Source organism: Saccopteryx bilineata, chromosome 1, assembly GCF_036850765.1.
Source record: "Saccopteryx bilineata isolate mSacBil1 chromosome 1, mSacBil1_pri_phased_curated, whole genome shotgun sequence".
Lineage (NCBI taxonomy): Eukaryota > Metazoa > Chordata > Mammalia > Chiroptera > Emballonuridae > Saccopteryx > Saccopteryx bilineata.
This window is the reverse complement of record NC_089490.1, coordinates 299,669,015-299,694,058: the sequence shown is the minus strand read 5'-3', so window position 1 is coordinate 299,694,058 and position 25,044 is coordinate 299,669,015. Positions and strand designations below refer to the sequence as shown.

The 25,044-nt window shown below is 44.3% G+C and overlaps 1 protein-coding gene and 1 pseudogene across 6 annotated transcripts in view; one reads left to right on the top strand and one right to left on the bottom strand.

Moving 5' to 3' along the window:
• The window catches only part of DIXDC1 (DIX domain containing 1), a 78,750-nt gene that overhangs the window by 36,190 nt on the left and 17,516 nt on the right, over nucleotides 1–25,044 (bottom strand). For all 6 annotated transcript variants that reach the window (XR_010727280.1, XM_066244565.1, XM_066244575.1 and 3 more), the window contains 4 exons: nucleotides 12,795–12,924; nucleotides 5,224–5,349; nucleotides 2,094–2,325; nucleotides 769–876 (listed from right to left, as the gene is read on the bottom strand). Coding sequence is in view for 5 of the 6 variants with exons in the window: in XM_066244565.1 (XP_066100662.1) it covers nucleotides 769–876; nucleotides 2,094–2,325; nucleotides 5,224–5,349; nucleotides 12,795–12,924 (596 nt within the window). In the remaining variant the exon portion in view is untranslated. The remainder of the gene's footprint in view (nucleotides 1–768; nucleotides 877–2,093; nucleotides 2,326–5,223; nucleotides 5,350–12,794; nucleotides 12,925–25,044) is intronic.
• On the top strand, nucleotides 18,423–18,996 carry LOC136318815 (large ribosomal subunit protein uL11-like; annotated as a pseudogene).

Sequence of the window (25,044 nt, the reverse complement as noted above, 5' to 3'; positions counted from 1 at the left end):
ACCTCATCCAACCAGGATCCACTTGGCAATCCCATCTGGGGCCGAAGCTCAAGTACTGAGCTATTTTTAGCACCTGAGGTTGATGCGCTCCAATGGAGCTATCCTCAGTGCAAGGGGCCACTCTCAAAACAGTGGAGCCGCTGGCTGTGGGAGGGGAAAAGGGAGAGAGAGGGGGGAGGGAAAGCTGATGGTTGTTTCTCCTGTGTGCCCTGACTGGGGATCGAACCCAGGACATCCATATGCCAGGCCGATGCTCTATCTACTGAGTCACCAGCCAGGACCTTGTAATAATCTTCTAATACTCTAAGATAACTTGTTCATTTTCTCTTGCTATGAGCTTTATATAGCTCATAGCTTTATCTTAGGCCATAACTTAAGAGTTATATTCAGGCACAATAACAGTACAATGGAATTGGTTCTCACAAATAGTGGCAACTGATATACACAAAATCGTAAGGCCAGGCCATGGCAGGTCCTGGTTGTGCCCCCATGTGGACACAGCTAAGCCCACACACAGGGGCTCTGCTCAAAGCTTCCACACTTGGGAACTTCACCAGCATCCCACCCTACCCTCCTGCCAGCACAAAACTCTGAGGCAGTGCTGAGGACCACCCCTTTAAAGTCACATAAACTAAGGGAAACAGAAAGGACTTAAGTGCCTTCTGGCCTATTGTGTTGCTTCTTGAGGCTGAGAACTCTGAGAATCCCCAAGAATTCATCTTTTTTTTGTTATTGTAATGAAAAAAAAAAGCCTGAGGCCACAATTACCTGGAACAGCTGGACTCAGACGGGGCCCTTTGCTGCCCTTCATACTGCTGCACCAGAGCTTGCACACTCCAGTATGGGTTCTCAATCTCCTCATCCATGCTGCTGTTCCTAAAGTCAGAGGGCACCAGCAAATGAGAGGGTGTCAGTCCTTCAGGACAACTCAGCAAGTACAGATAGACGGCCACTCTGTGAGCACTATGGGAACAAAGATGAGTACGGCAAAGCCCCTGCCTGAAAGACACCCAAAAGCTAGTAGGGAATACAGACACAAAAACATGTAATTTCACCAATCTTTGCAACACCTCAGGGTCCTGCTCAGCAGATACACAACCGCCGAAGAGAAGCATTTCCTGCCATGACTTCGGGACAGCTTGCCTTTAGCATGTGTTCCAGGGGGAGGCTCCCCCATGTTATTGGAACACTGCTCCCACATACCTCCCAGAGAATAAAACACACGGTGCCAAAGGCATCTATTTAAAATTCCCAGCACCAGAGCAAAAGATTATATATAAGGTCTACCGGAAAGTTCTGTCCGTTTCTATCACAACAAGTTTCGACATGCAAGCACGTTTATTTGGCGCATGTGTGCCTCTCTATTTTTATCACTTAATGTATACATACTGATGTAGCAAATTAACTAAAACAAAGTTGATTCACGTTAGTCTTATGTGTGAAGCGATAGTGTACCCATGGCTACTGATAAAGTTCATTTACGCCACTGTATTGTATATGAATTTCAACAAGGAAGAAATGCTACAGAAACATGTAGAAATTTATTGAAAGTGTTTGGTGAAGGTACAGTTTCTGATAGGACATGCAGAAGATGGTTCGAAAACTTTGAAACAGGTGATTTTGACCTTTCTGATAAGCCACGTTCTGGGCGACCATCTTTGATCGATGACGATATTGTTAAGACCATGTTGGAGCAAGATCCTTTTCTGACAACATCGGAGACCACAGAAAGGCTTAATTCAGCTCAGCAAACCATTTCGGACCATATTTGGAAGATAGGATTGGTGTGAATATATTCAAGATGGGTGCCACATGAGTTAAGTCAGAAGAATTTGTATTTTGTTTTATTCCAAAAACGGACAGAACTTTCCGTTAGACCTTATTTATAATTCCTTTACTTTCTGCTAATTGCAAATAAAGCTTTCTAAAAGAAAGGGCTTTTCTCTTTTGAGGTGCCCTCCCCAGCCTCCACCCTATGCTCTTTTCTGCAGTGTGGGACTGTTTAGGTGATATTTCCATCTATTGCACTGTATCAGTTAAGGGAAGGAACATCAGATAAAGTCAAGTCCCCATCCCCAGACTCCTACTCTTACCTCTGTCTGTATCGAAAGACATCCCGTCCTGACCGTGACATGTCATGACACACATCAGCCAGAGCGGCAGCTGCTCCCTGGGCCACAGCAGTGGCACAGTGTGGCTGGTGACTCTGCAGAGAAGCTCTGGAGTCCCGTGCGTGGCTTACTGTCTTGCTAGAGCCAGGTTTGAAATGAGCTGCCAAGGCAAGGACCAGCCTCATGACAGACTTCAGGTTTCCTTCCACAATATCTGAGGGACAGAACAGACCGAGAGTTCCTCAGAGGGAGGCAGAGCGCTGAGGACTGGTTCACTTAGCATGTACTTGCTGGTATTGCAGGGGAGCGAGGCACTCGACGTCTCTGTCCTCACAAAGCCATGTTCAATAGGGAGACAGAGATTCAAAAGCAATTACAATAAAGTACAATAATGTGTTGGGATAGCAGACGTACAGGATTCTTTGGGGGCTCAGAGTGGAGGCATCTTGTCTAGTCCAAAGGGCTTATGGATTTCCAGAGGAAGTGAGTTCTAAACTGAGACTTTATGGGTGAAGAGTGGTTCAACAGATGAGGGAAGAGAAGGAAAAAGAATATTCCAAGAAGGGCAAACAGCAAGCATTAAGGTGTAGAGGCAAAAGAAAGCATGACACACTCAAGTTGCACTGTCTGATGTGGGAGCCGCTAGCCACTCCAAGCACTTAAAAGGCATCTATGGCCTGACCAGGCAGTGGCACAGTGCATAGAGCATCGGACTGGGATGTGGAGGACCCAGGTTCAAAACCCCGAGGTCGCCAGTTTGAGCAAGGCTCACCAGCTTGAGCCCAAGGTCGCTGGCTTGAGCAAGGTGTCACTCAGTCTGCTGTAGCCCCCCCACATCAAGGCACATATGAGGAAGCAATCAATGAACAACGAAGGTGCCACAACAAAGAACTGATGCTCCTCATTTCTCTCCCTTCCTGTCTGTCTTTCCCAATCTGTCCCTCTCTCTGTCTCTGTCACAAAAAAAAGGCATCTATGGTCTGCATGGAAATGTGCTGTTAGTGTAGTACACACACACACAAAGAGAATGAAAATATCTCTTCAGATGCAGTACAAAAAATAGTACGCAAAAATCTCATTATAGTTTCTTATATTGATGACATGTTGAAATATGTAATATCTTGGATATACTGAGTTAAAGAAATTTATTATCCAAATTGGTTTCACGCTTTTTTCTTTTTAATGCACTGCTAGGAACTTCTGCATTGCACATGTGGCTCACATTGTATTTCTATGGCAGAGAAAACGGAAGAAGCGCAGCGCACCCAGAGCTCAGAGCACAAGCGGAAAGGGGTGGATCCCAGGTCAGGTCGGAAAGAGCAGGGTAAGTCACCGGGAGGATTTTGGATTTTATCCTAAGGACCTCTGAAACAGAGGAAAGCTCATTCCGGTTGCACTGTGGGGAGCAGATGGGAAGAGGACAGAAATCAGTGCAGTACGACTAATCAGGAAGCCAGGCACATCTCCAGGTAAGAGACAATGATGTCCTGAACAGCAGGCAGTATTCCCTCAAAATAGCTGACTTTAATGGGCCAGATCCCCAAGCCCATTCCTCATGGAGAACAGATGAGACATCTTATCACATTCTAAATTTGCCCTAGAAAAAAAGAGCAATGCAGGCAGAAAGAACTGTGATAGGTCTGTTGAAAGTTAATGTAAGGAAATGGGTAAAATTCTAATTTTTTTTTTGTTTCTTGTTTCATAGCTTTTTAAATACACAAGGTTTTTTAAAAGAATTGGGTTTTTGAAAGGACTGATTCCTTCTACAGGGTGCTCTCAATGGCCAGTATCTACCTTACCTGAATGACCCCAACACAGAGAATAATCCAACCTGAAGGGCATGCGCCCTTCTGCCCCCCTCCTCACCAGAGCCACAGGTAAGGAGGTCCAGAAACATAAGCTGAAACAGAACCGGACCACAGTCAGTTCTCGAGAAACGGCGAGAAGACTGTGTTTTCTGAGGACACTTATACCCTTTCTTCCTCGCAGCTGGGCTCTCTCCTGGCCATGTGACTATAGGAGAGGGCCTGGTGGAGGGCACAGAGTCCCTTTCGGCCTGCCAGGAATGTTCTCTGATGTCACACAAAAAAAATGCTAGAAAATACTTTCTGTCTGGAAAACGGGCTGGAAAAAAATGTAAGCTATTATGATTTGAAATATATTCCTCACAAAAATCAGAGGATATTTCAAAATAAATATGAAGCAATAAAAAAGCATTTGATTTTTTAAATTTATTTTATTTTATTATTATTATTTCTTTTTACAGAGTCAGAGAGTCAGATAGAGGAATAGATAGGGACAGACAGACAGGAACAGAGAGAGATAAGAAGAATCAATCATCAGTTTTTCATTGTGACACCTTAGTTGTTCATTGATTGCTTTCTCATATGTGCCTTGACCACGGGCCTTCAGCAGACCGAGTAACCCATTGCTTGTGCCAGTGACTTTGGGTCCAAGGTGGTGAGCTTTGCTCAAACCAGATGAGCCCACGCTCAAGCTGGCAACCTCAGGGTCTCAAACCTGGGTCTTCTGCATCCCAGTCCGACGCTCTATCCACTGCGCCACTGCCTGGTCAGGCCGATTTTTTTTATTAAACAAGAACATTAGAACAGCAAACAACAAGTCAAAGAAAGTTGTTCAATTATGCAAATGAGATGCAAAACTAATGTTTATTTCATTGGTGAAAATGCACTATACAAAAGGCTGAAAGTTCCGGAGTATCTGCATGTACCCTGATCGCCTAATTTTTGTAAGCAGTGTAATTCTTAGTCATGAAACCTTAGGAACTCAAAACACAAAATCTATCTTCATTTTTGATAATGTAAAAGACACTTTCCAAAATTAATATCCCAATTTTGTAATTTCTTCTCTATTATTTGTCCTGCACACAAACAAACCATTGAAGTAAAGGGAGAGCATATATCTTCACCCAGATTTTCAAAGCACTCAGATTTTGATAATCACCCTGCCCCACAAACTTTCTTATGGGAAAATGACATGAGGTCATAGGCCTAATCCTGCTCCAGTCTATCAGAACCTTGGCTACACAACCAAGCCATTACCAGCTAAAGATGGGTGTACTCATCCACCAAAAACACAAAGAGGCACTGACCTTTAGCTGAAGTCTGGTGCATGCGAATCTTTTTGGAGGCCACAAACTGTAGCACCTTCTCCACGTTATTCTTCATCTCCTGTTGGTTTCTAGGACTCAGTTGTACCCCACTCAGCTTTTCTCCTGCTATTAGAAGACAGAAAATACAGTGTGTTGTAAAGTCATGGTGCACTTTTGACCGGTCACAGGAAAGCAAGAAAAGACGATAGAAATGTGAAATCTGCACCAAATAAAAGGAAAACCCTCCCAGTTTCTGTAGGATGATGTGGCAGCATGTGCGCATGTGCAGATGATGATATAACACTGTGTATACAGCGGAGCAGCCCACGGCCATGCCAGTTGAGATGTGGACAGTACAGAAGAAAGTTCAGTGTGTTCTGTGGCTCACTAATTCGAATCTGGGACCAAAGTGCAACGTGAATATCGGCGCGTTTATAACGAAGCACCACCACATAGGAATAACATTACTCGGTGGGATAAGCAGTTGAAGGAAACCAGCAGTTTGGTGGAGAAACCCCATTCTGGTAGGCCATCAGTCAGTGATGAGTCTGTAAAGGCTATATAGGATAGCTACCTAAGGAGCCCTAAAAAATCTGTGCATGAGCCCACATCAAACTGCACTGAATAGGCATGAAACTGGGAGAGTTTTCCTTTTATTTGGAGCAGATTTCACATTTCTATCGTCTTTTGTTGCTTTCCTGTGACCAGTCAAAAGTGCACCATGACTTTACGGACACACTGTATATGAAGTTAAAGGGAAAAATAGTATCAATGTCTCATACAGATATTGAGCGACTTACGACCTATACGACTTACGACCATTCAACTTTACGACCACAATCGCTAGCCACAACTGCTCTGCGTCTGGCAGGGCAAGCGTTGCCCAGCTGGGTGTACAACAGTGCGGACCAGCTTCTGGCAGCACTACTGTCTCCGTGTGCACCATTTCAACTGTTATCCCAGACTCGGTACTACAGCAATTTGTGTTTTGTTTCTTGGATATTTTTCATCAAACCCCTCCCAAGATGTCTACACCAAGAGGAAACTGTCTTTGTCTACACCTCAGCCTGCCAAAAAGGAAAGAAAGGCCATTGATTTCGACACAAAAATGAGCGCGGGCTCATCCAACTTGAGCATGGGTTCACCAGCTTGAGTGCAGGGGCTGAGCATGGGATCATAGACATGACCCCATGGTTGCTGGTTTGAGCTCAAGGTCACTGGCTTGAGCAAGGGGACACTCGCTCTGCTGTAACCCCCTGGTCAAGGCACATGTGAGAAAGCAATCAATGAACAAGTATGAAGGAGGAAAGAAAGTGAATGTGATCGCACGTGTTTATGAAAAACCAACTCCGGTAACCCCAACTGCTGCCTCAGATGATGACATCAACAATCTGCAGCCAAGCACTAAAGGCCAATAAAATGTTTCGTACATGTTTATATATTTTGATATGTTTTGCAATTGGGAAAATGTTTCCTATGGTATTTTTTACACTTGCATTTTGTATTTTTGTATGCACCTGTATTTTGTAATTTTGTATGTTTTGCAAATATTAAACCAGTAATATTAAACACTGGTAATGCAGTGTTTTACTTAAACCTGACAAATGTAAAAATAAGAAACAAAATGGTGTAGAGATGATACAAATGACATAAAATGAACAAAGAAAATTATGATATATAACAATAATGAAAGAAAATTATGATAAAATATAACTTAGAGATTTTTATAACATCATTTCACAGTACTATACATAAATCCTACTCAACTTACGACCAAATTGTGTTACAACCGGTCTGTCGGAACCAATTGTGGTCGTAGTTGAGCACTAGCTGTATAGCCAGACACAGAGAAAAGAAATATAAGATGTAAAAAGTAAGATTATATAGGCCTTAGCCAACTGGCTCAGCAGTAGAGCATTGGCCCAGCGTGTGGAAGTCCCGGGTTCAATTCCCGATCAGGGCACATAGGAGAAGTACCCATCTGCTCCTCCACACTTCCCCTTCTCCTTCCTCTCTATCTCTTCCTTCCCCTCCCCAGACAAGGCTCCACTGGAGCAAAGTTGTCCCAGGAGCTGAGAATGGCTCCATGGCCTCCGCCTCAGGCACTATCAATAGAATGGCTCCAATTGCAGCAGAGCAACCCCACAGATGAGCAAAGCATCGCCCCCTGGTGGATGCTGGGTGGATTCCAGTCAGGCGCATGTGGGAGTCTGTTTGACTGCCTCCCTGCTTCTAACTTAGGAGAAATACAAAAAAAAAAAAAAGGTAAGATTATATAGGCCCTGGTTGGTTGGCTCAGTGGTTGAATGTCAGCCAGGCATGTGGATGTCCCAGGTTCAATTCCTGGTCAGGGCACACAGAAGAGCACATCTGTTTCTCCACCCCACCCCCTCTCACTTCTCCCTCTCTCTCTCTCTCTCTCTCTCTCTCTTCCCCTACCACAGCCATGATCAGAGCAGGTTGGCCCCAGGCGCTGAGGATGGCTCCATGACCTCCACCTCATGCGCTAAGAAGAGCTCAGCTGCTGAACAACATAGCAACACCCCAGATGGGCAGAGCATTGCATCCTAGTGGGCTTGCTGGGTGGATCCCAGTCAGAGTGCATGCAGGAATCTCTCTCTGCCCCCCTCCTCTCACTGAATTTGAAAAAAAAAAAAGTAAGGTTATATATAAGTATGCAAGTGAGTTAAGACTTGGTGTTTGTAACCTGGATGGGGAATAGGAAAATGAAAGTCTTTTGATGGGCCTGCAAGATTTTAAATCTATTCCCAAACCTGTGAAGCTACTGGGTGTACATTTATTCATTCAACAAATATTCATCAAACACCCACTGTGTGCCAAGCACTGTCTAGGCTCCAGAGAAACATTACTGAACAAAAGAGATAAAGGTTCTTCAAGAAAAAAAGGAGCCTGGCCTGTGGTGGCGCAGTGGATAAAGTATCAACCTGGAATGCTGAGGTCGCCTGTTCGGAACCCCGGGCTTGTCTGGTTAAGGCACATATGGGAGTCTATGCTTCCTGCTCCTCTCCCCCTCACTCTCTCTCTCTCTAAAATGAATGAAGTCTTAAAAATAAAAATAATAATAATAAAGAATAAAAAGGTAATTAATGAAAAGAAACAGTTCCTTCCATTATAGAGTTTGTATCTGTGATGATGACAGCTGACATGCCGACAAGTAAATGTTTAATGTAACTTCAGGGAGGGATCAGTGCCCTAGGGAAAGACACAGAAGTAGGATCATGGCCTCTCTGATAATGCCTTTGGGCAGAGAGTTGACTAAAGTAAGAGATGTTACAATTTGAGGAAGAAGAATTTCAGACTGAAGAAGTACAGGTACAAAGCCCAAGGTAGGAATGGGCTCCGCTTCTCTGAAGAAGAGCAAGACCCAGCGTGGCTGCAATGGAAAGAGGAAAGAGTGGGGTCCTTGGAGAAGGTAGAGAGGTGAGCAAGGCCAAGTCATGAAGTCCCGTGCACCAGAGTCAAGATCCTAAATTTTATTTTAAGTGTAATGAGCAGCCAATGGAGAGTGTGAGGCAAGGGAGTTATGTGATATGATTTATGTTTTTAAAAGTTGATTCTGTGTAAGCCCTGGCTGGTTGGCTCAGTGGTAGAGCGTCGGCCTGGCGTGCAGAAGTCCCGGGTTCGATTCCCGGCCAGGGCACACAGGAGAAGCGCCCATCTGCTTCTCCACCCCTCCCCCTCTCCTTCCTCTGTCTCTCTCTTCCCCTCCCACAGTGAGGCTCCATTGGAGCAAAGATGGCCCGGGCGCTGGGGATGGCTTCTTGGCCTCTGCCCCAGGCGCTAGAGTGGCTCTGGTCGCAACAGAGCGACGCGCCGAAGGGGCAGAGCATCACCCCCTGGTGGGCAGAGCGTCGCCCCCTGGTGGGCGTGCCGGGTGGATCCCGGTCGGGCGCATGCGGGAGTCTGTCTCTCCCCGTTTCCAGCTTCAGAAAAATACAAAAAAAAAAAAAAAAAGTTGATTCTGTGTAGACATAGATTATGCAGAGAGGAAACGAGGAGGTAGGTTAGAAAGAAAATGAAAATCTTCAAGGCAAGAGATAATGATAGTTTGGGCTAGAGTGGAAGAGGCTCCCAGGTAAAACCCGACGTTGGGTAAATTGTACCCACCAATAAAGCAGAAAGCACATGTGAAGGACTGGTTATAGCAACATTAGGAAAAGAGAATAATAAAGGAGAACTTGTAAGTGTTCTGCTCTAAGAGCTGAGTGAGTGGCACTGTGACACATCACTCAGAGAAAAAGCCCTAGACTCTAAGTCCTAGAGGATAAAGGGGTTAGTGGAGAGAAGGAAGTCAAAAGTTCCCATTGGAACACGTCGAGTTAGAGTTGCCTTTTAGACAGTCAAGCAGAGATGCTGAATACGGAGCTGATGCCCAGGTCTTAAACTGAAGGAAAGTTTAGAATTAAAAATATACTGTATACTATAAAGAAGTCACAAGGATAGAGAATATTCAAGGGCTAAGGATGAACCTGGAGAACTTCAACATTCAGAGACCAGAACGAAGGAGCAAAGAGCAGAGCAGACAAGGAGTCAGTGAGAAAGGAGGTCAACTAAGTCCCGGTTATTTATTTATTTATTTATTTATGGTTTTTTGTGACAAGACAGAGAGGATCAGAGAGAGGGACAGATAGGGACAGACAGAAACGGAGAGAGATGAGAAGCATCAATTCTTCGTTGTGGCACCTTAGTTGTTCATTGATTGCTTTCTCATATGTGCCTTGACTGGGGGTGGGGGGTGGCTACAGCAGACTGAGTGACCCCTTGCTCAGGCCAACGACGTTGGGCTCAAGCTGGTGAGCTTTGCTCAAACCAGATGAGGCTGCGCTCAAGCTGGCGACCTCGGGTCTCGAACCTGTGTCCTCCACATCCCAGTCCAATGCTCTATCCACTGCGCCACCGCCTGGTCAGGCAGTCCCGTTTATTTTAATGGATGATTGGCTAAAGAAGATGTGGTTCATATATAGATACAATGGAATACTACTCATCTATTAAAAAAAAGATAAAATACTGCTATTTGTGACAACATAGGTGGATCATGAGGGTATTATGCTAAGCAGAGTAAGTCAGAAGGAGAAGAACAAGAATCATATGATTTCACTCCTACGTGGGATACAAAACAAAAAACAGCAAACAAACAAAACAAACTCACAGTCATAGGCAACAATGTGGTGGTTACCAGAGGAGAAGTGGGGTGGCAGGAGGATGAAGAGGGTGAAAGGGATCAACCCAAGGAGACTGATCTTCAGCTGGTGGGCACACAGTAGAGTATATAGATGTCACATTATAAAGATGTACGCCTGAAACTTATATATTATTATTAACCATTATCATCGCCAACATTTTTTTAAAAGTGTTTGAAGGAGGAGGGAGTGATCACTGTATGAAGTTCTCTTCCTTTTTTTTTCTGTGTGTGTGTGTGTGTGTGTGTGTGAGAGAGAGAGAGAGAGAGAGAGAGAGAGAGAGAGAGATGGAGAGAGGAACAGACAGGGACAGATAGGAAGGGAGAGAGATGAGAAGCATCAATTCTTCCTTGTGGCACCCTAGTTGTTCATTGATTGCTTTCTCATATTTGCCTTGGGGCACAGGCTACAGCAGAGCCAATGACCCCCTGCCCAAGCCAGCAACCCTGGGTTCAAGCCAGCAACCTCGGGTTATGAACCTGGGTCCTCTGCATCCCAGTCCGACTGCACCACCGACTGGTCAGGCTGAAGTTCTCTTAAGTTGAATAAAATGAGGACAAAGACCTGGCCACTGGCTTTCACAAGGCAGAGGTGGTGACCTGGAAGAAAGCAGTTTTAGTAGAGTGCTACAGTGGGATCAAGACTAGTGAGGGTTAAACAATGAATGGAGACAAGCAAGTGAATTCAGTGATTTTTTTTCTAGAAGGCAAAGTCACAAAAAAAAACTTGGGTTTTAGGAAAACAAGAACACATATTCACATTGCTTGTATGTGCACAGAATATCTCTGGAAGGAAATGCAAAAAATATGCTAAAACGGGTTGCCTCCAGAAAGAACAGGTAGCTGGCAGAGGAACCAGGTGAAAAAAGGCTTTGATTTTTATATCCTTTTCTGCCTTCTGTATGTTTTACCCAATTATATTTTCAAGTACAATCTACTGAAATAAGTGAAAAATTAAATGTTTAAAATGAGCTTGGAATCAAAAGCAGAAATAGGTTTATACCATTTCTCTGTCAGGCAGTTATATGACCTTATAAAAACTGCTTAGCCTTTTTAAACCTCATAAAATGAGTAAGGTGGTGGTGGTTACATCATAGCCATGTCATACATCAATGAAAGTATCATGCTGAGCACAATGCTTGATATGTTCTAAGTGCTCAAAGATTTTATTTATCTTTATAAATCCTCTCTTTTAAGCTTGTTTCCTGAAAATGGGATAACATTAGCTGTTTCTCAAAAGTTGATGATTAAATGAAATTAAACTAGATAGAAAGTACCCAATAAATGGCAGCTGCTATCACTGTGACCATTGCTATTACCACTATGAGTGACCACTGAGGAGTCCATGAGCTGTGCTGGTGAGGCCAGGCTGCCTGTAGCAGGGTCTGCGTCAGCACCTGCAGGCCCGCGTCACTCCAGGACTCTAAGTTCAGCTGACTAACACAACCACCAGTGTTTCGGTCCTCGTTTTGTGCCAGGCTCTTGGCTAGGAGATGTGGAACCAGAAAAAAAAAATTATATTGTACCTGGTCTTAAATTTTTTTTTAATAATTTTTAGAGAGAAAGGAAGGGAGAGAGAGAATAAAACATCTATTTGTTGTTCTACTTCTCTATGGATTCATTGTTTGATTCTTGCATGTGCTCCGTCCAAGGATTAGACCCATAATCCTGGCGTATCAGGACAGTGCTCTAACCAACTGAGCTACCAGGCCAGGGCCTGTATCTGCTCCTAAAGGGCTCAGTGTGTACAGGAGAGATAGGTAAACAATTACTATTCGATGAATGGAAATAAAATAACAATAGTTATATACAAATGCTATGGAAATAAGGTCATGGTACCATCTAACAAGAATGACCAGCAATAACTCCAGGGCTTCCAAAGGACAAGCCCTTCCATAAAGCACTATGGTAGTGAGGATCTTAGAGGTCCTTGCCTGGCTACTATACTCCCTTTTCCAGCCTGGGTTCAGACCTCAATTCTTCTGACAAGCTACTCCTGAACCCCGAACCTTGGGGTGAGTGACCCCCCCTTCCATGTGTTCCTATCTGTACTTACCCCATCAGAATACTAGGTGTAATAATGAAAATTACTTCACTTTCAAGTCTTTCCAACTAGATTGGGGGGGGAGGGCTCTTGAGAGCTTAGACTGTGCTCATTATCATATATGTTGCAAAGCATGATACAGTACCTGGGACACAGTGCTCACTGACCACTAAATAAATTAGTTAACCTTGGGAAATTATTCTAAGTCTTCCCCACTTCCATTTCCAACTATCTCAAAGAAGAAGCAATCAGTCCTGAAAGGTACGTGAAGGACAAAGAAGGCCATATTCTGGTTTAGGTTAGCACCCGAGTCCACGGCCAACTGACCTACAATCTCGATGAGGTACACCAGGATCACCCCATCCCGAAGGTCCTGCCGCAGGTCCTGCACGGGCTTCACTGCCGGCCTCTTCTTCAGCTGTGCATTCACCCAGGCCACATATGCCTGCAGCTGTTGCTGGAAAAGGAAAGGTGGATGTAAGGGAAGTCTGCCCAGCACTCCTCACCTCTACCCCGCCAGGGCAGCGTGTGAGACTGATCTATATCCAGAGGGAGGAGGAGGTTCTAAGGAAAGAATGAAGACAAATGGTCAGACGCACAGCATGTTCTGAAATTCTCTAGTTTCATGCCAGTCTCCAAAGGAAAGCTAACCTCTGGCTTGGATGGCCATGTACACACAGGTAAGCAGGCGAGTGTGTCAATGACTCTGCCTCCTGCCTCCCTTGAGTGTCGCTCTATTGGCAGGGATGAGGGCCCAGAACCACAGCCAGTTAGTTCCCTGTGTGATCACTGCTGCCAGCCCCACATCATGCCTCTGAGGAACAGGCACCCGTGTTTCAGGTGCACGATGGACTGTGATGTTCATAAGGACTGATCTGGGGGAATCAGGACTAAATAAACAAGCACAGAGCTGCCTCAGCTGCTTCTTTCACGAGACTTAACTAAAATCATCTCACACTCAACCTAAGATTTAGTCTCCTGAGCCCATAATTAAACCTGGGATTACTACAATCCCAGGTTTAATTAGTTTTAATCCATGCTGTGTATCGTCAAAGAAGATCTAGGCACCTAAAACCTGCACAAAGAAGGACAAAGAAAGGCTCGGGGAAGCAGTGTTCCTGAGGACTGGGGCAGAGGTCGGGGGGCAGCGCTTGCATTTATTTTCAGACAAAGCTAGGGCCCAGTATCCTCAGAAGTCTGTTAGGCCCAGGTGGGGACATCTAACTCATCCCAACCCTCGGATAACCTTACATATTGCATCTGTCCCTGTTCACACAGAGCTTATATGCAGTGTTTATTCTGATTATTTGATATGAAGATGGGCTAAATACTAAACTAGTACATGAACAATGTCATAGTACAGGCTGCAGCTCTGTCTGGTTTCTATAGAAGCTCAAGACCCTGAACCTAAAAGTTAAGTTCAAGGGCTAACAGAATTAAATTATAACTTGGTTAAAGTACAGTTGATTTCTAAGATCCAAGGACTTCCTTAATAAATTGATGTTGGAAATCACTCACTGACTGCTTCCTGAGCTCAAATTAAATCTTCATTATTGGCTTGGCCTGTGATGGTGCATTTGATAGAGTGACGACCTGGAGCGCTGAGGTCACTGGTTTGAAGCCCTGTACTTGCCTGGTTAAGGACCATATGATAAGCAAACAATATAAAATTAAAGTGAAGCAACTATGAATTGATACTTCTCGCTTCCCCTCTCCTCTCTCTGTAAAATCAGTAAATAAAATCTAAAAAAAAAAATCTTTGTTATGTTCTCTATGTTGATTTTTGGGAATAAAGCCTTTGGAAGACAGTAAATAGCAAGACAACAATCTATTAGCTACTGACAAACTATAGGAAGTGCTGTGATCAGTAGGAGGTGGGGGGAGGAATCTAATATTTACTGAGTGCCTACCATGAATTAAACACTATTTTTGGTGTTTCACATATGTATTAATGAGCTAAGGAATATACCTGGAACAGGCTGCCACACAATTGATGCTTATTAAATAATTATTATTTTCATTATTATCATCACCTAATTCAATTCTCACAAAAGCACTGAAGAATCAGTACCATTTTCAGTCTATGGATGAGGTTCAGGGAGATTATCTAACTTCTCCAAAGTCCCTATAGCTAGCACATAGTACACCTGGTATTGAAACCCACTAAATGCGGTCCAAGCATGTACTAAGGGCCTCTTGCTTATCCAACTCTTTCCATAGAATAGAGGTGGCTGCACCTTCTAGCTAACATAGGTCAGCCTTTCGTCCAAGGTCTGCTCCCACTGCACAGCCAAAGCACTGTGTGAGGCAGACCAGGCTCAATACCGAACCACTCTGATCTGGGGAAAGGAGTTCAGATCAGCAGAAGCACTAAGGGCAACAGCTGGGATCTGATTACCTGACTGATATATAAAACTCTTCACTAATCTCCCTGAAGCAAACGGCACCCTCAACCCACTTTCCACACATTTCTCTTAAAATCTTTCACTGGCTTCTCATAATCTGCATTTATGTTTGTCATGTGCTGACCCCTGCCTCTTCTCCAGCTCCATCACTCCTCTCCCATACGCCCTACCCCATGCTTCAGCTCACCCAAACCCTGTGCAGTGCCCAAATCCATCATGCTTCCCAGCCCCTCTGCCTCCCTTGCCTGCCATCCCCTTTTAAGTCTCAGCTCAAGCAGCACCTTTCTCAGGAAGCCTTTCCTGACTCACCTACACACCTATGATCTCCTTGAGGACATCCTGTGTGATTTTAGAACATGCAGTCAGAAGGGGAAAACATTATGTGGGAATCCAGGGACGAGAGAATTTTAAGATGGGTGGTCATTAAGGTCAAATCCTATACTATAGTGCAGCGGAGGACCAAGAAGTCCATTCCATGTAATAATGAACAGGCTCTGGTGACCTTTTGAGAACAGATACTGTGGAGTGGTGGGGTTAAAAGTCAGAGGGCAATGAGCTGAGAAGACCTCAGAGAGAGTAAAAACAGAAGCAGTGAGGGGAGGAGCAAGGGGGGCTGCAGAAGAGGGTGGAATAAAGAATGAAGGTGGTTTAGGATGAGAGGACATTTGTAGGACAACATATGCAGGGAGAGGTGTGATAAGGCAGAAGGTTCCAGAGAGGAAGAGGGCCACCTCCTCCTTTGATCTTGAGGAGGCAGGAATAGGTGCATACGTGGGGAAATCTGAAGGTGGGCAGGAGGGAAGGACGAAAGTTGACAGAGCCCAGATACAAATGCACCTCTATTTATTATGAAGTAGGTGGTTTATCCGTTGAGAGTGGAAAGAGTGGGGAGAATGAGGGAAGCTTCCAGAAAGAAACCCTTGGGAGGCTAGAAAGACTAGTGATGGCACCCAAGGACTCAATGGAGCTGGAAATCATAATTTTGTAATGCAGTCATCTGCAAGGTATATGATTTCCCACAGAAGTCTCAACAGGCCTGAGAAGTGAGTGGAGGACACCAATAAGGGCTGATCTAGGTCTGGAAGTGGTCAGAAGAAAAGCAGCCATCTGGGAAGTGAGGATGGTGGCAACAGTGTATTTGAAGCAACTGATGGTGGAATCTGCACTGGGAAGAAGAAACTAAAGGAGAGCTGATGAACTGGGAGGACAGGGAAGAGTGAGGAGAGAAAATTTTGATGCAACTGAGCATAAGTTTAATGGGAAAGGAGGAGTGTGGAAACTGGGGTTTTAAGCAGACAGAGTAGTTTCAGACTTCCAGATTTCAAGGTAGGACAGTTCTGTGGAGTAAGTTCCAGGAGATGGCTTGTCATGTGGCACTGCTGTAGCGGTACAGAGGGGAACAATCACTGCATGTGGATGGTCAAGGATCTAGGACACTCGACTATCTTCATCATGGATCCTGAAGTCATCCCAGGATCCATCAGAGTGGTAGATACTGAAATGCTGAGGATATTTACTGTTCGGTCTAGATTCATATAACTTGAAGAATTGTGCCTTCAATGAATCATTGATAAAAAATTTAGCTTGACCTGTGGTGGCACAGTGGATAAAGCATCGACCTGGAATGCTGGTGTCACCAGTTCGAAAACCCAGAGTTGCCTGGTCAAGGTACATATGGGAGTTGATGCTTCCTGCTCCTCCCCCTTTCTCTCTCTCTCTTTCAATCTCTCCTACCCCCTCTCTAAAACTGAATAAATAAAATGTAAAAAAGTTTTAATTGAAGTCATGTAATTTCAACATCTGCACGCTGACAGAGACCTATTAAATGGCATCTAACAAAGAGATCAGGGATTCACAGATGAATGGGGGTATTCTTATCTACAGATTAAGGGTTACAATAACTTTAGGGTCTTTTCCCTTCCCTTTAGTCTAATCTGGGAGCCAACCACTAAACTAAGTCTCAGTGTGTCTCCTCTTTGACCTGCAGATATCTGTATTTGGTCCAACAGGCAGGCCAAGACTTGGTTCTTGCTATAAATGCTTACTGCTGGTTCTGAAAAAGCTGATTTGAAGGACGAACTAGACACTCATGAGGACCAGCCATAACTACCCGCTTTACCCACAAGGATGTTTATCTCAAAAGAGGCCTGTAGTGAAAACTTAGGCCTTGGTTTTAAATTTACTAGAGCTACTTCTACAGCAGATGAAATACCATATGTTATATGCAAGAAGCTGTTACTTTCTGCTGATTGAACTAGTAGTTTCATTTTTTTCTTTTTTGCCTCAGAATCTTTTCTCAAATTATAACTTGTGTGAAAGCCAAATATGTAAAATAGAGAAAAGCAGTGATTCTCTGGTTAGCGCCAGGGCGAAACCATGTCTAAAGGGCTCTTGCATCAGCTAGGGGAAGAACCCACTAAATTTTTTTTATTCTAGCACTATCTTTTTATAACTCAATTATTCAGTGAAGACAAAATACAATAGATTCAGCAGAATGAAAATATTTGAAATACTAAGAAACACATCTTGAACAAGCTACACCGGACCACAATCCATTTCCAATCAGGCCTGCAGGGGCGGGGAGGCCAGAGGTGTAAGTTCTTGGGGCAGCTGTCCAGCTCATGAACCCTCTCCAGTAGAAACAGGCCCCCTCTACATACTCAGTGGTGGGGCTGGTGTCATATCACCCCTCCGCCGCCCACAGTTGGCTGATCTAGCTAAGTTGATAGTTCAAGCCCAGTAAATTTCTGGAAATTTTTTCAAAATTTATTTATTTATTTATTTATTTACTTATTTTTAAAGACTTTATTCAATTTTCAGAGAGGAGAGAGAGAGAAAGAGAGAGAGAGAGAGAAGGGGAGGAGCAGGAAGCATCAACTCCCATATGTGCCTTGACCAGGTAAGCCCAGGGCTTTGAACCAGCGACCTCAGTGTTCCAGGTTGACACTTTATCCCACTGTGCCACCACAGGTCAGACAAAATTTATTGATTTTTAAAGAGAGAGGAAGTGGGAGAGAGGGAGAGAGAGAAACAGAAACATTGATCTGCTTCTGTATGTGCCCTGATGTGGAATCGAACTGACAACTTTTGCATATCGGAACGACGCTCTAACCAACCAAGCTATCCGGCAATAGCATCTCTGGGATTTCTTTTATCATGCATTTAGGAATAGAATCAGTCTCCTTTCTCACTATCCTTCTCTCTTAATTTCTCCCAGTCTCGCTTTGACAAAGTTGTTAAGATATAAAACTTAGACGCTGCCATCAGCCATGCTGGTCACCTAAGAGACAGAAGCCATCTGTGGTGACAGTAAGTAGAGCCACCCACAGAGAGAACCAGAGACAACAGGCTAGCCGAGGAAGCCATCCTGCCAGTGTTTGCTCTTTTGGTTTTCACTGAGACTCTGCCCCATCCCTGCCCGTCCCATGGATTTCCTTGGTTCCATGAGTTAGTAGATTCTAGTTTGTATCTCTGCTAGCGCAAGCCAGGTTCTTGATACTTGCAATAAAAAATAAAAATAAATAAAAAAAAAAAAGCTAGGCACTTTTGACTTTCAGCTTATAGGAGGCTTAGATGCAACTTTCTTCGATCCTCTTGAATCCAGGCTCATCTGACCAGCATCCTCCACCGTGCTGCCAAGATTCAGCCCCAAGAGATCAAAGTCATATACCTGAGGTGCACTGGTGGGAAAATTGGTGCCACGTCCACCCTGGCCCCCAAGATTGGCCCCCGGGATCTGTCTCCAAAAAGGTTGGTGATGACACTGCCAAAGCAGCCAGTGATTGGAAGGGTCTGAGGATTACAGTGAAACTGACTGTTCAGAACAGACAGGTCCAGATTGAGGCAGTGCCTTCTGCCTCTGTCTTGGTCATCAAAGCCCTCAAGGAACCACCATGAGACAGAAAAAGGCAATAGAATATTAAGCACAGTGGAAACACCACTTTTGATGAGATCGCCCACATTGCTGGACAGCTGTGGCACCGATCTTTAGCTAGCGAACTCTCTGGGATCATTAAAGTGATCCTGGGGATGGCCAGGTCTAGGGCTGCAGTGCTGATGGGTTCAAACCTCATAGCATCATAGATGACATCAGCATTGATGCAGTGGAATGCCCGGCTAGTTAACAACTACAAAGAAAATATTTCCATTATAGATCACTTGACAATCCAAAAAAAAAAAAAAAAAAGGCAAGACAATCAAGCATACAATGTCTGTAATCACAAAAATCTAATCTTGAGCCTGATCTGTGGTAGCACAATGGGTAAAGCATCGACCTGGAATGCTGAGGTTGCCGGTTCAAAACCCCGGCTTGCCTAGTTAAGGCACATATGGGAGTTGATGCTTTCTGCTCCACCCATTTCTCTCTCTCTCTCTCTCTGTCTCCTCTCTCTAAAATGAATAAATAAAATCTAAAAGAAAAAAGAAAAAAAAACTGCATGATAAAAAAAAAATCTGATCTTGACCCAGAATGAACATCTCTAACTTGTTCTATGAAAGCCAGGATGCCTGAGTAATCCAAAAGTCTAGGAAGATTAAGGGTTTTTACGACAACCCTCTGAGTCAGGTCTCAGAGAAAAGAAAAGTAGACACAGCAACAGTCAACATTGTCTGAGGAAGATTTTGGCTTTACAAGACTGAGCCATGCTAAAGCTATGAGAATGGCTGGCTAGGGCAGGAAGGCCTTAACAATGCTACACTCTCCATCAGCTTCCTTCATGACACTCCAGGTAACCCTACAATATAAATTTAAATTCTTCCATTATAAACAACTCTGCCTACCATCTCAATCTGTGCAGGAAGTCTTGACCTTGAAAACTTTCCTGCCCTAGCTGGCTGCTCAGTGGTAGAGCACTGGCCCAGCATGTGGAAGTCCCAGGTTTGATTCCCGGTCAGGGCACACAGAAGAAGCAACCATCTGCTTTCCCACCCCTCTTTCTCCCCCTCCCCCTTCTCTCTCTCTCTCTCCCTCTCGCCCTCCCACAGCCATGTTCGATAGATTCAAGCATGTTGGCCCCCAGCACTGAGGATGGCTCTGTGGAGCCTCTGCCTTAGGCACTAAAATAGTTTGGTTACCAGTTACAAGCATTGACCCCAGTTGGGCAGAGTGTCAGCCCTAGACAAGGGTGGCTAGATGGATCCTGGGGCATACAGGAATCTTTCTATTTCCCTTCCTCTCATAGAAGGAAGGGAGGAAGAGAGGGAGGGAGGGAGGGAGGGAAGAGAAAGAAAAGAGAGAGAGAGAGAGAGAGAAAGGAAAGAGAGACAAAGAAAAAGAAAGGAGAGAGACAGAAAGAGAGAAAGAAAATGAAAAGCTTTCTGTAGCCAAGTATAATATTCTTTGTTCTTCTTTGAGACATGCCCTTCCTTCCAAACAAGTCTGTAAACCCAGCCTCTGCTTTCTATCTCCTCTAAGTCTCAAGGTCAAAGAGAGTTTTTTCAGAGGACTTGTTTGGTTAGAGTTGTGAAAGCACAGACTGGGCTTTGCCAGAGAAGCCTGTGTCCCCCACCATTCCCACCACAGAAATATCCAGGAAGCGGCTCTATGGCTTCCTTCTGGCAAGCAAGAAAGGCACACAAGAGAAGCGGGCTCTGGTGTTGAGCTGGGGTGTCCTGGAGACCTGATGGCTAAGAAATCAGTTTCACAGTGAAACCAGATGCCAGTTTGAAACTCTGACCTTCCAGCAGCAGAGCTCAGGAGAGGGGAGTGGGGCTGTTGCTGAGAAACTGCAAGGAAGACACGTGATTACACGTCGTTTGGAAACCTTGAGTTATTACTGGCCTAAATTCTGTCAAAAGAATGTAATATAGTATTTATGTCTATTAAGTCCTGCAGGCCTTTACTGAACTAGGAAAGGCAACTTGTTCATTAAACTTGGTGGCTAATTAGGTAAAAATGAAGTTCACAAGTAAAAATACTAAATTTCTTCTTCCCTGTATGGGTGTTAGTCAAATAAGTTTTTAAAATATGATTTTTATGTTTGCTTGCTTCTAGTTTGCATTGGGGCTGGGCAGCACCAGGTATATGTGGTCTGTGAAATTGCAAATTACTTTCCTGCTTGGGAAGGGCCATTGTTTTGCTAATTTAGTTTGCTGCAGGAGAGGATTTTGCACTAGAAAATTTAGAGAAGAAGGAGAAGAGGAGAAAAGAAGCCATGTTTTGCAGAGAGAGGACTGAAAATGCAGAGTGCTGAAGAAGAAGCCATGTTGGCAGAGAAGGGAGAAGGTGTGCAGATGGGGGATCAGAGGTGAGGAGCCTTGCGAGCTCTGCTGAGACTGGTGGGGCCTTTGATTCTAGGAGAAACGGGAGAAGATTCTCCTGGTTGTGGAACCAAAGAATGTGTTAGGGCTTTGGGAGCTCTGAAAGAGTGAAAGGGAAGTGTTTCCCCTGTGTGTTTGCCCATGGGCTGGCGTGAGACTTTAATAAAGAAATGTCCCACCGTTTTTTGGCTCCACTGTTTCTTTACTGGTCTGTCCGGATTCAATGAGAACCTGCATGTGAATGGCCATTGCAGCAGCAGCCCCTGGCTTTACAGTAGAGCTCTCTGTATTAGTGTTCAGCCCAGTCAAAGGATAATACTGTACACCAGAAAGTAAAAACCTAAAGATTTTCTGAAAGATTGCATCTCTTAACCTTATTTTTAAATTTCCATTAGTTACAAGTTCTGTAAACACTCTGTTCTTCACAAGTACATGTTATAAGGTAAGCATTCAATTAATGCATGTGAATGAATGAATGAATGAATGAATGAATGAATGAATGAAGTATCACCGTACAATCTATGGATATGCTTTACTAAAAACAAGGTAGGAGCCCACCCTCAGGGCCTTTGGGATTGGTTCCTGTTGGGCAGATAAAATATATTATGCTCACTTTGTTAAAGACGGTGCTGCCCATGAGGAGGCCCTGCCCATGAGGAGGCCGTTGCCCAGGTGATAATTAATGTGTGTTGAGAATCTTTGTAGCCTGGGGCTCTTGGTTCCTGGGATGATTAGCATGAAAGAGCGGAAGGAGGCCACGTGGAGTAGGCCAGGAGAAGCAGCCAAGATGGCGGAGTGCTGAGTGAGATGCCAATTTGTGTAGAGTTTGTATCTGGGATAAGGAAGGAGATGAGGAACTGAGGAGAATAAGGCTAGTGAGCTAGAAACCTTTGATTCTAGGAAACTCGGATAAGTCAGTGGCTTTGTGAGCACTGAATGTGAGTGGCTTTTGGAGCCCAGTGTGTATTTTTACTTGCCCGTCGGGTGCAAGCTAGGATTAAAGATTATGGCCCACCAGTTTGTGGCTCCGTTGTTTCTTTACCGACTGTCCGAATCCAATGCGAACCTGCATGGGCCAGGCGGCTGTGATTCTGGCCCTGGCCCTGCCTATTGGCTTTACAGTTCCTTAACTCCCTACCACATCTGACCAGGGAAAGTTATGTCCATGACCACTTAAATAAAGCCTGGTTTTGGGGTTAACAAATAAGGAAATATATTCAAGAAAGTTTCATTCAGTTTGAGTCCTAACAGCCTAGCCAACAAGGCCAGTCATGGGGGAGTGGCACCTGGCAAACAGAGCCCCATCACTGCTCCACACGTCTGGCTAGGCCATTCCTCACCGAAGGGACATAGCACTGCCTGAGAGCCTGCTGGCAGGGAGCATCTGGTCAGCTGGCATTGACTCCTGTGGGAGCCAAGCCAGTGAGCTTGGGAGGAGGGGAGAAGTCAGCCAGGAAAGAAAAGAGAAGGTTGGGGTGTGTGGTGCTTTGTTACATTAAAGACTTAACTGGCCTTTCATTCCTACAGCAAAACACAGAGGAAGTCATTGTGGAAATGTTTGAGAGCTTCTGCTTGGCCCCATGCTGCAAACCTGACTCCAAGGAAGGCAGGAGGCACGTTGGAGTGATGTCTGCTGCAGCTGCTGCACATGCCAACCCTCTTCGGCACTCACCCCGCGTCCCACTTATGGGAACGACACCAAAGGCTCTTCCTGTATTTCCCAGAGGCTGCCAAGCTAATGAATCTCCACGTGGGATTCCAACTTCTGCTTTTCTACACGGGGAAATAAACTAGTAGGGAAAGTCTCCCAGGTGCTATGTTTAAAAGGTTAAGGCTCAGACTGGATTTCCTGTTGACCAACATTTTAACAAATTATTCCCACATTGTTCAGTCCCTGAGGCCATCCACACTCTAGCTGGGCACAAATGTGTTCTGCCTGACAAGCAGGATTTCTATATCGCTACAATTTTCCCAGGTTTGATACTCTGAGTGACCTGTGAGCTCCAGGAGGGCACAAACTCTGCGTTACTTGACTTTTATTTCCAGAGCCTGGCACAGTGCTGGGTAAGCAGTCATTCAGTGAATGTCTGCTGAATGAGCACTTGCATGCATATTTATCAGATTAGTAGGAAAAAAAATCTGGTCTCAGTGAGCAGGTAAGTTGGTAAATCTTTGGTACTTTTCCTGATATCATTAAGTAGATGATTTCTCCATAATCTCCCACAAACACTACCTCTTCGACGGCATGTATCACAACGAGCATCCTATTACGGTTTTTCAGTACACCTATAAATCTCTCCCTATAAATTCTTTGGAAGCAGGAACTAGGTGTGTTTTCAATTATTTTACTCATGCCTTCATCCAATAAATGAACCAAATAACTGAATGAATGAATGAATGCTTATTGACTGGAACTATATGACAGTCGTTGGTCTATCAAAATCTTTCAACACAAGCACCTAAGTACCTTTTTAAAAAAGTCTATCCCTCAGAAACAGTTGCAGAAATTCATGTAGGTATTGTACATTAACCAAAGACAAAGTTCACATGGCATCAATACCAAGAGGCAAAGAAGACAAATACATAGCTTTGAGGCAGATGCAAAATAGGGGCAGTGTAAACTAGAAAGGCCAGGTCCAAAACACAGGAGACAGGGGACAACAGCCAGGGTGGCTACAGAATGTGGCAGTAGCCAAAACTTGTGGCTAACTCATAATGCAGACTAACCGTGTCAATAAAAGAGAACACATTGGCAGCCCTGAAATGGATCAATTCTGTAGGTAACTTATCAGGTGTGTTGAGACCAGGGTTTTATTCAGGGAACATAAAGGAGAAAATTATGTTACACACAGTTATGCATAGTGGCATGTGATTGAGACAGAAGCCAACAGGGGGTAGAGGGAAGCCTTGATTGGAAAGGCAGGGTTTCTCTCTGCTGCATGGCTCCCTAATAATTAACCAGTTAGATTCACAGCTTTATTTCCTGTCAGTTTTCTCTGCCATCGAGAATGAGGTCACAGCCCTAACCACACAGACCTTAAAGGCATCAAGGTGATGAAGCATAGCTTCAAATATGCTTGGCTCATTCCCCAGAGATGACTGGATACATGTGGTATTCTTAGCCTCAGTAGCATGAATTTGTCAGAGGAACTGAACTGTCTTCTGACACTGGCCTTTAAGTCCCTACTTACATCATTATCACATGAGTCTCACAAAAGAGATATTACTGGATCTATTAAGCGACACTAGAATTTCAAACAGGTCAATCAGGGCCCCATCAACTCTGAAATATGATAACTAATCCTAGCATTATTCAAGAGCACTAAATGTGGTACAGTAAGTGATAAGAATTATTCAATATAACTTATTAAGAATGTAAAAAAACTATATAAACTTTTTTTTATAGAGAATCTTTTTTTATTATTTATTTATTTATTTATTCGTTTTAGAGAGGAGAGAGAGACAGAGAGAGAGAGACAGGGGGGAGGAGCTGGAAGCATCAACTCCCATATGTGCCTTGACCAGGCAAGCCCAGGGTTTCGAACCGGCGACCTCAGCATTTCCAGGTCGAGGCTTTATCCACTGCACCACCACAGGTCAGGCAAAACTATATAACCTTTAAGGAAACTTTGAGCCTAACCAGTCATGGTGCAATGGGTAGAGCGTTGACCCAGAAGGCTAAGGTCCCTGGTTCAAAACCCTGAGGTTACTGGCTTGAGCGCAGGTTCATTGGCTTGAACACAGGCTTGCTAGCTTAAGTGAGGGATCATTTACATCAGTGGTCCCAGGTACCGGTCTGTGGGCCATTTGGTACTGGTCTGCAGAGAAAGAATAAATAACTTACATTATTTCCGTTTTATTTATATTTAAGTCTGAATGATGTTTTATTTTTAAAAAATGACCAGATTCCCTCT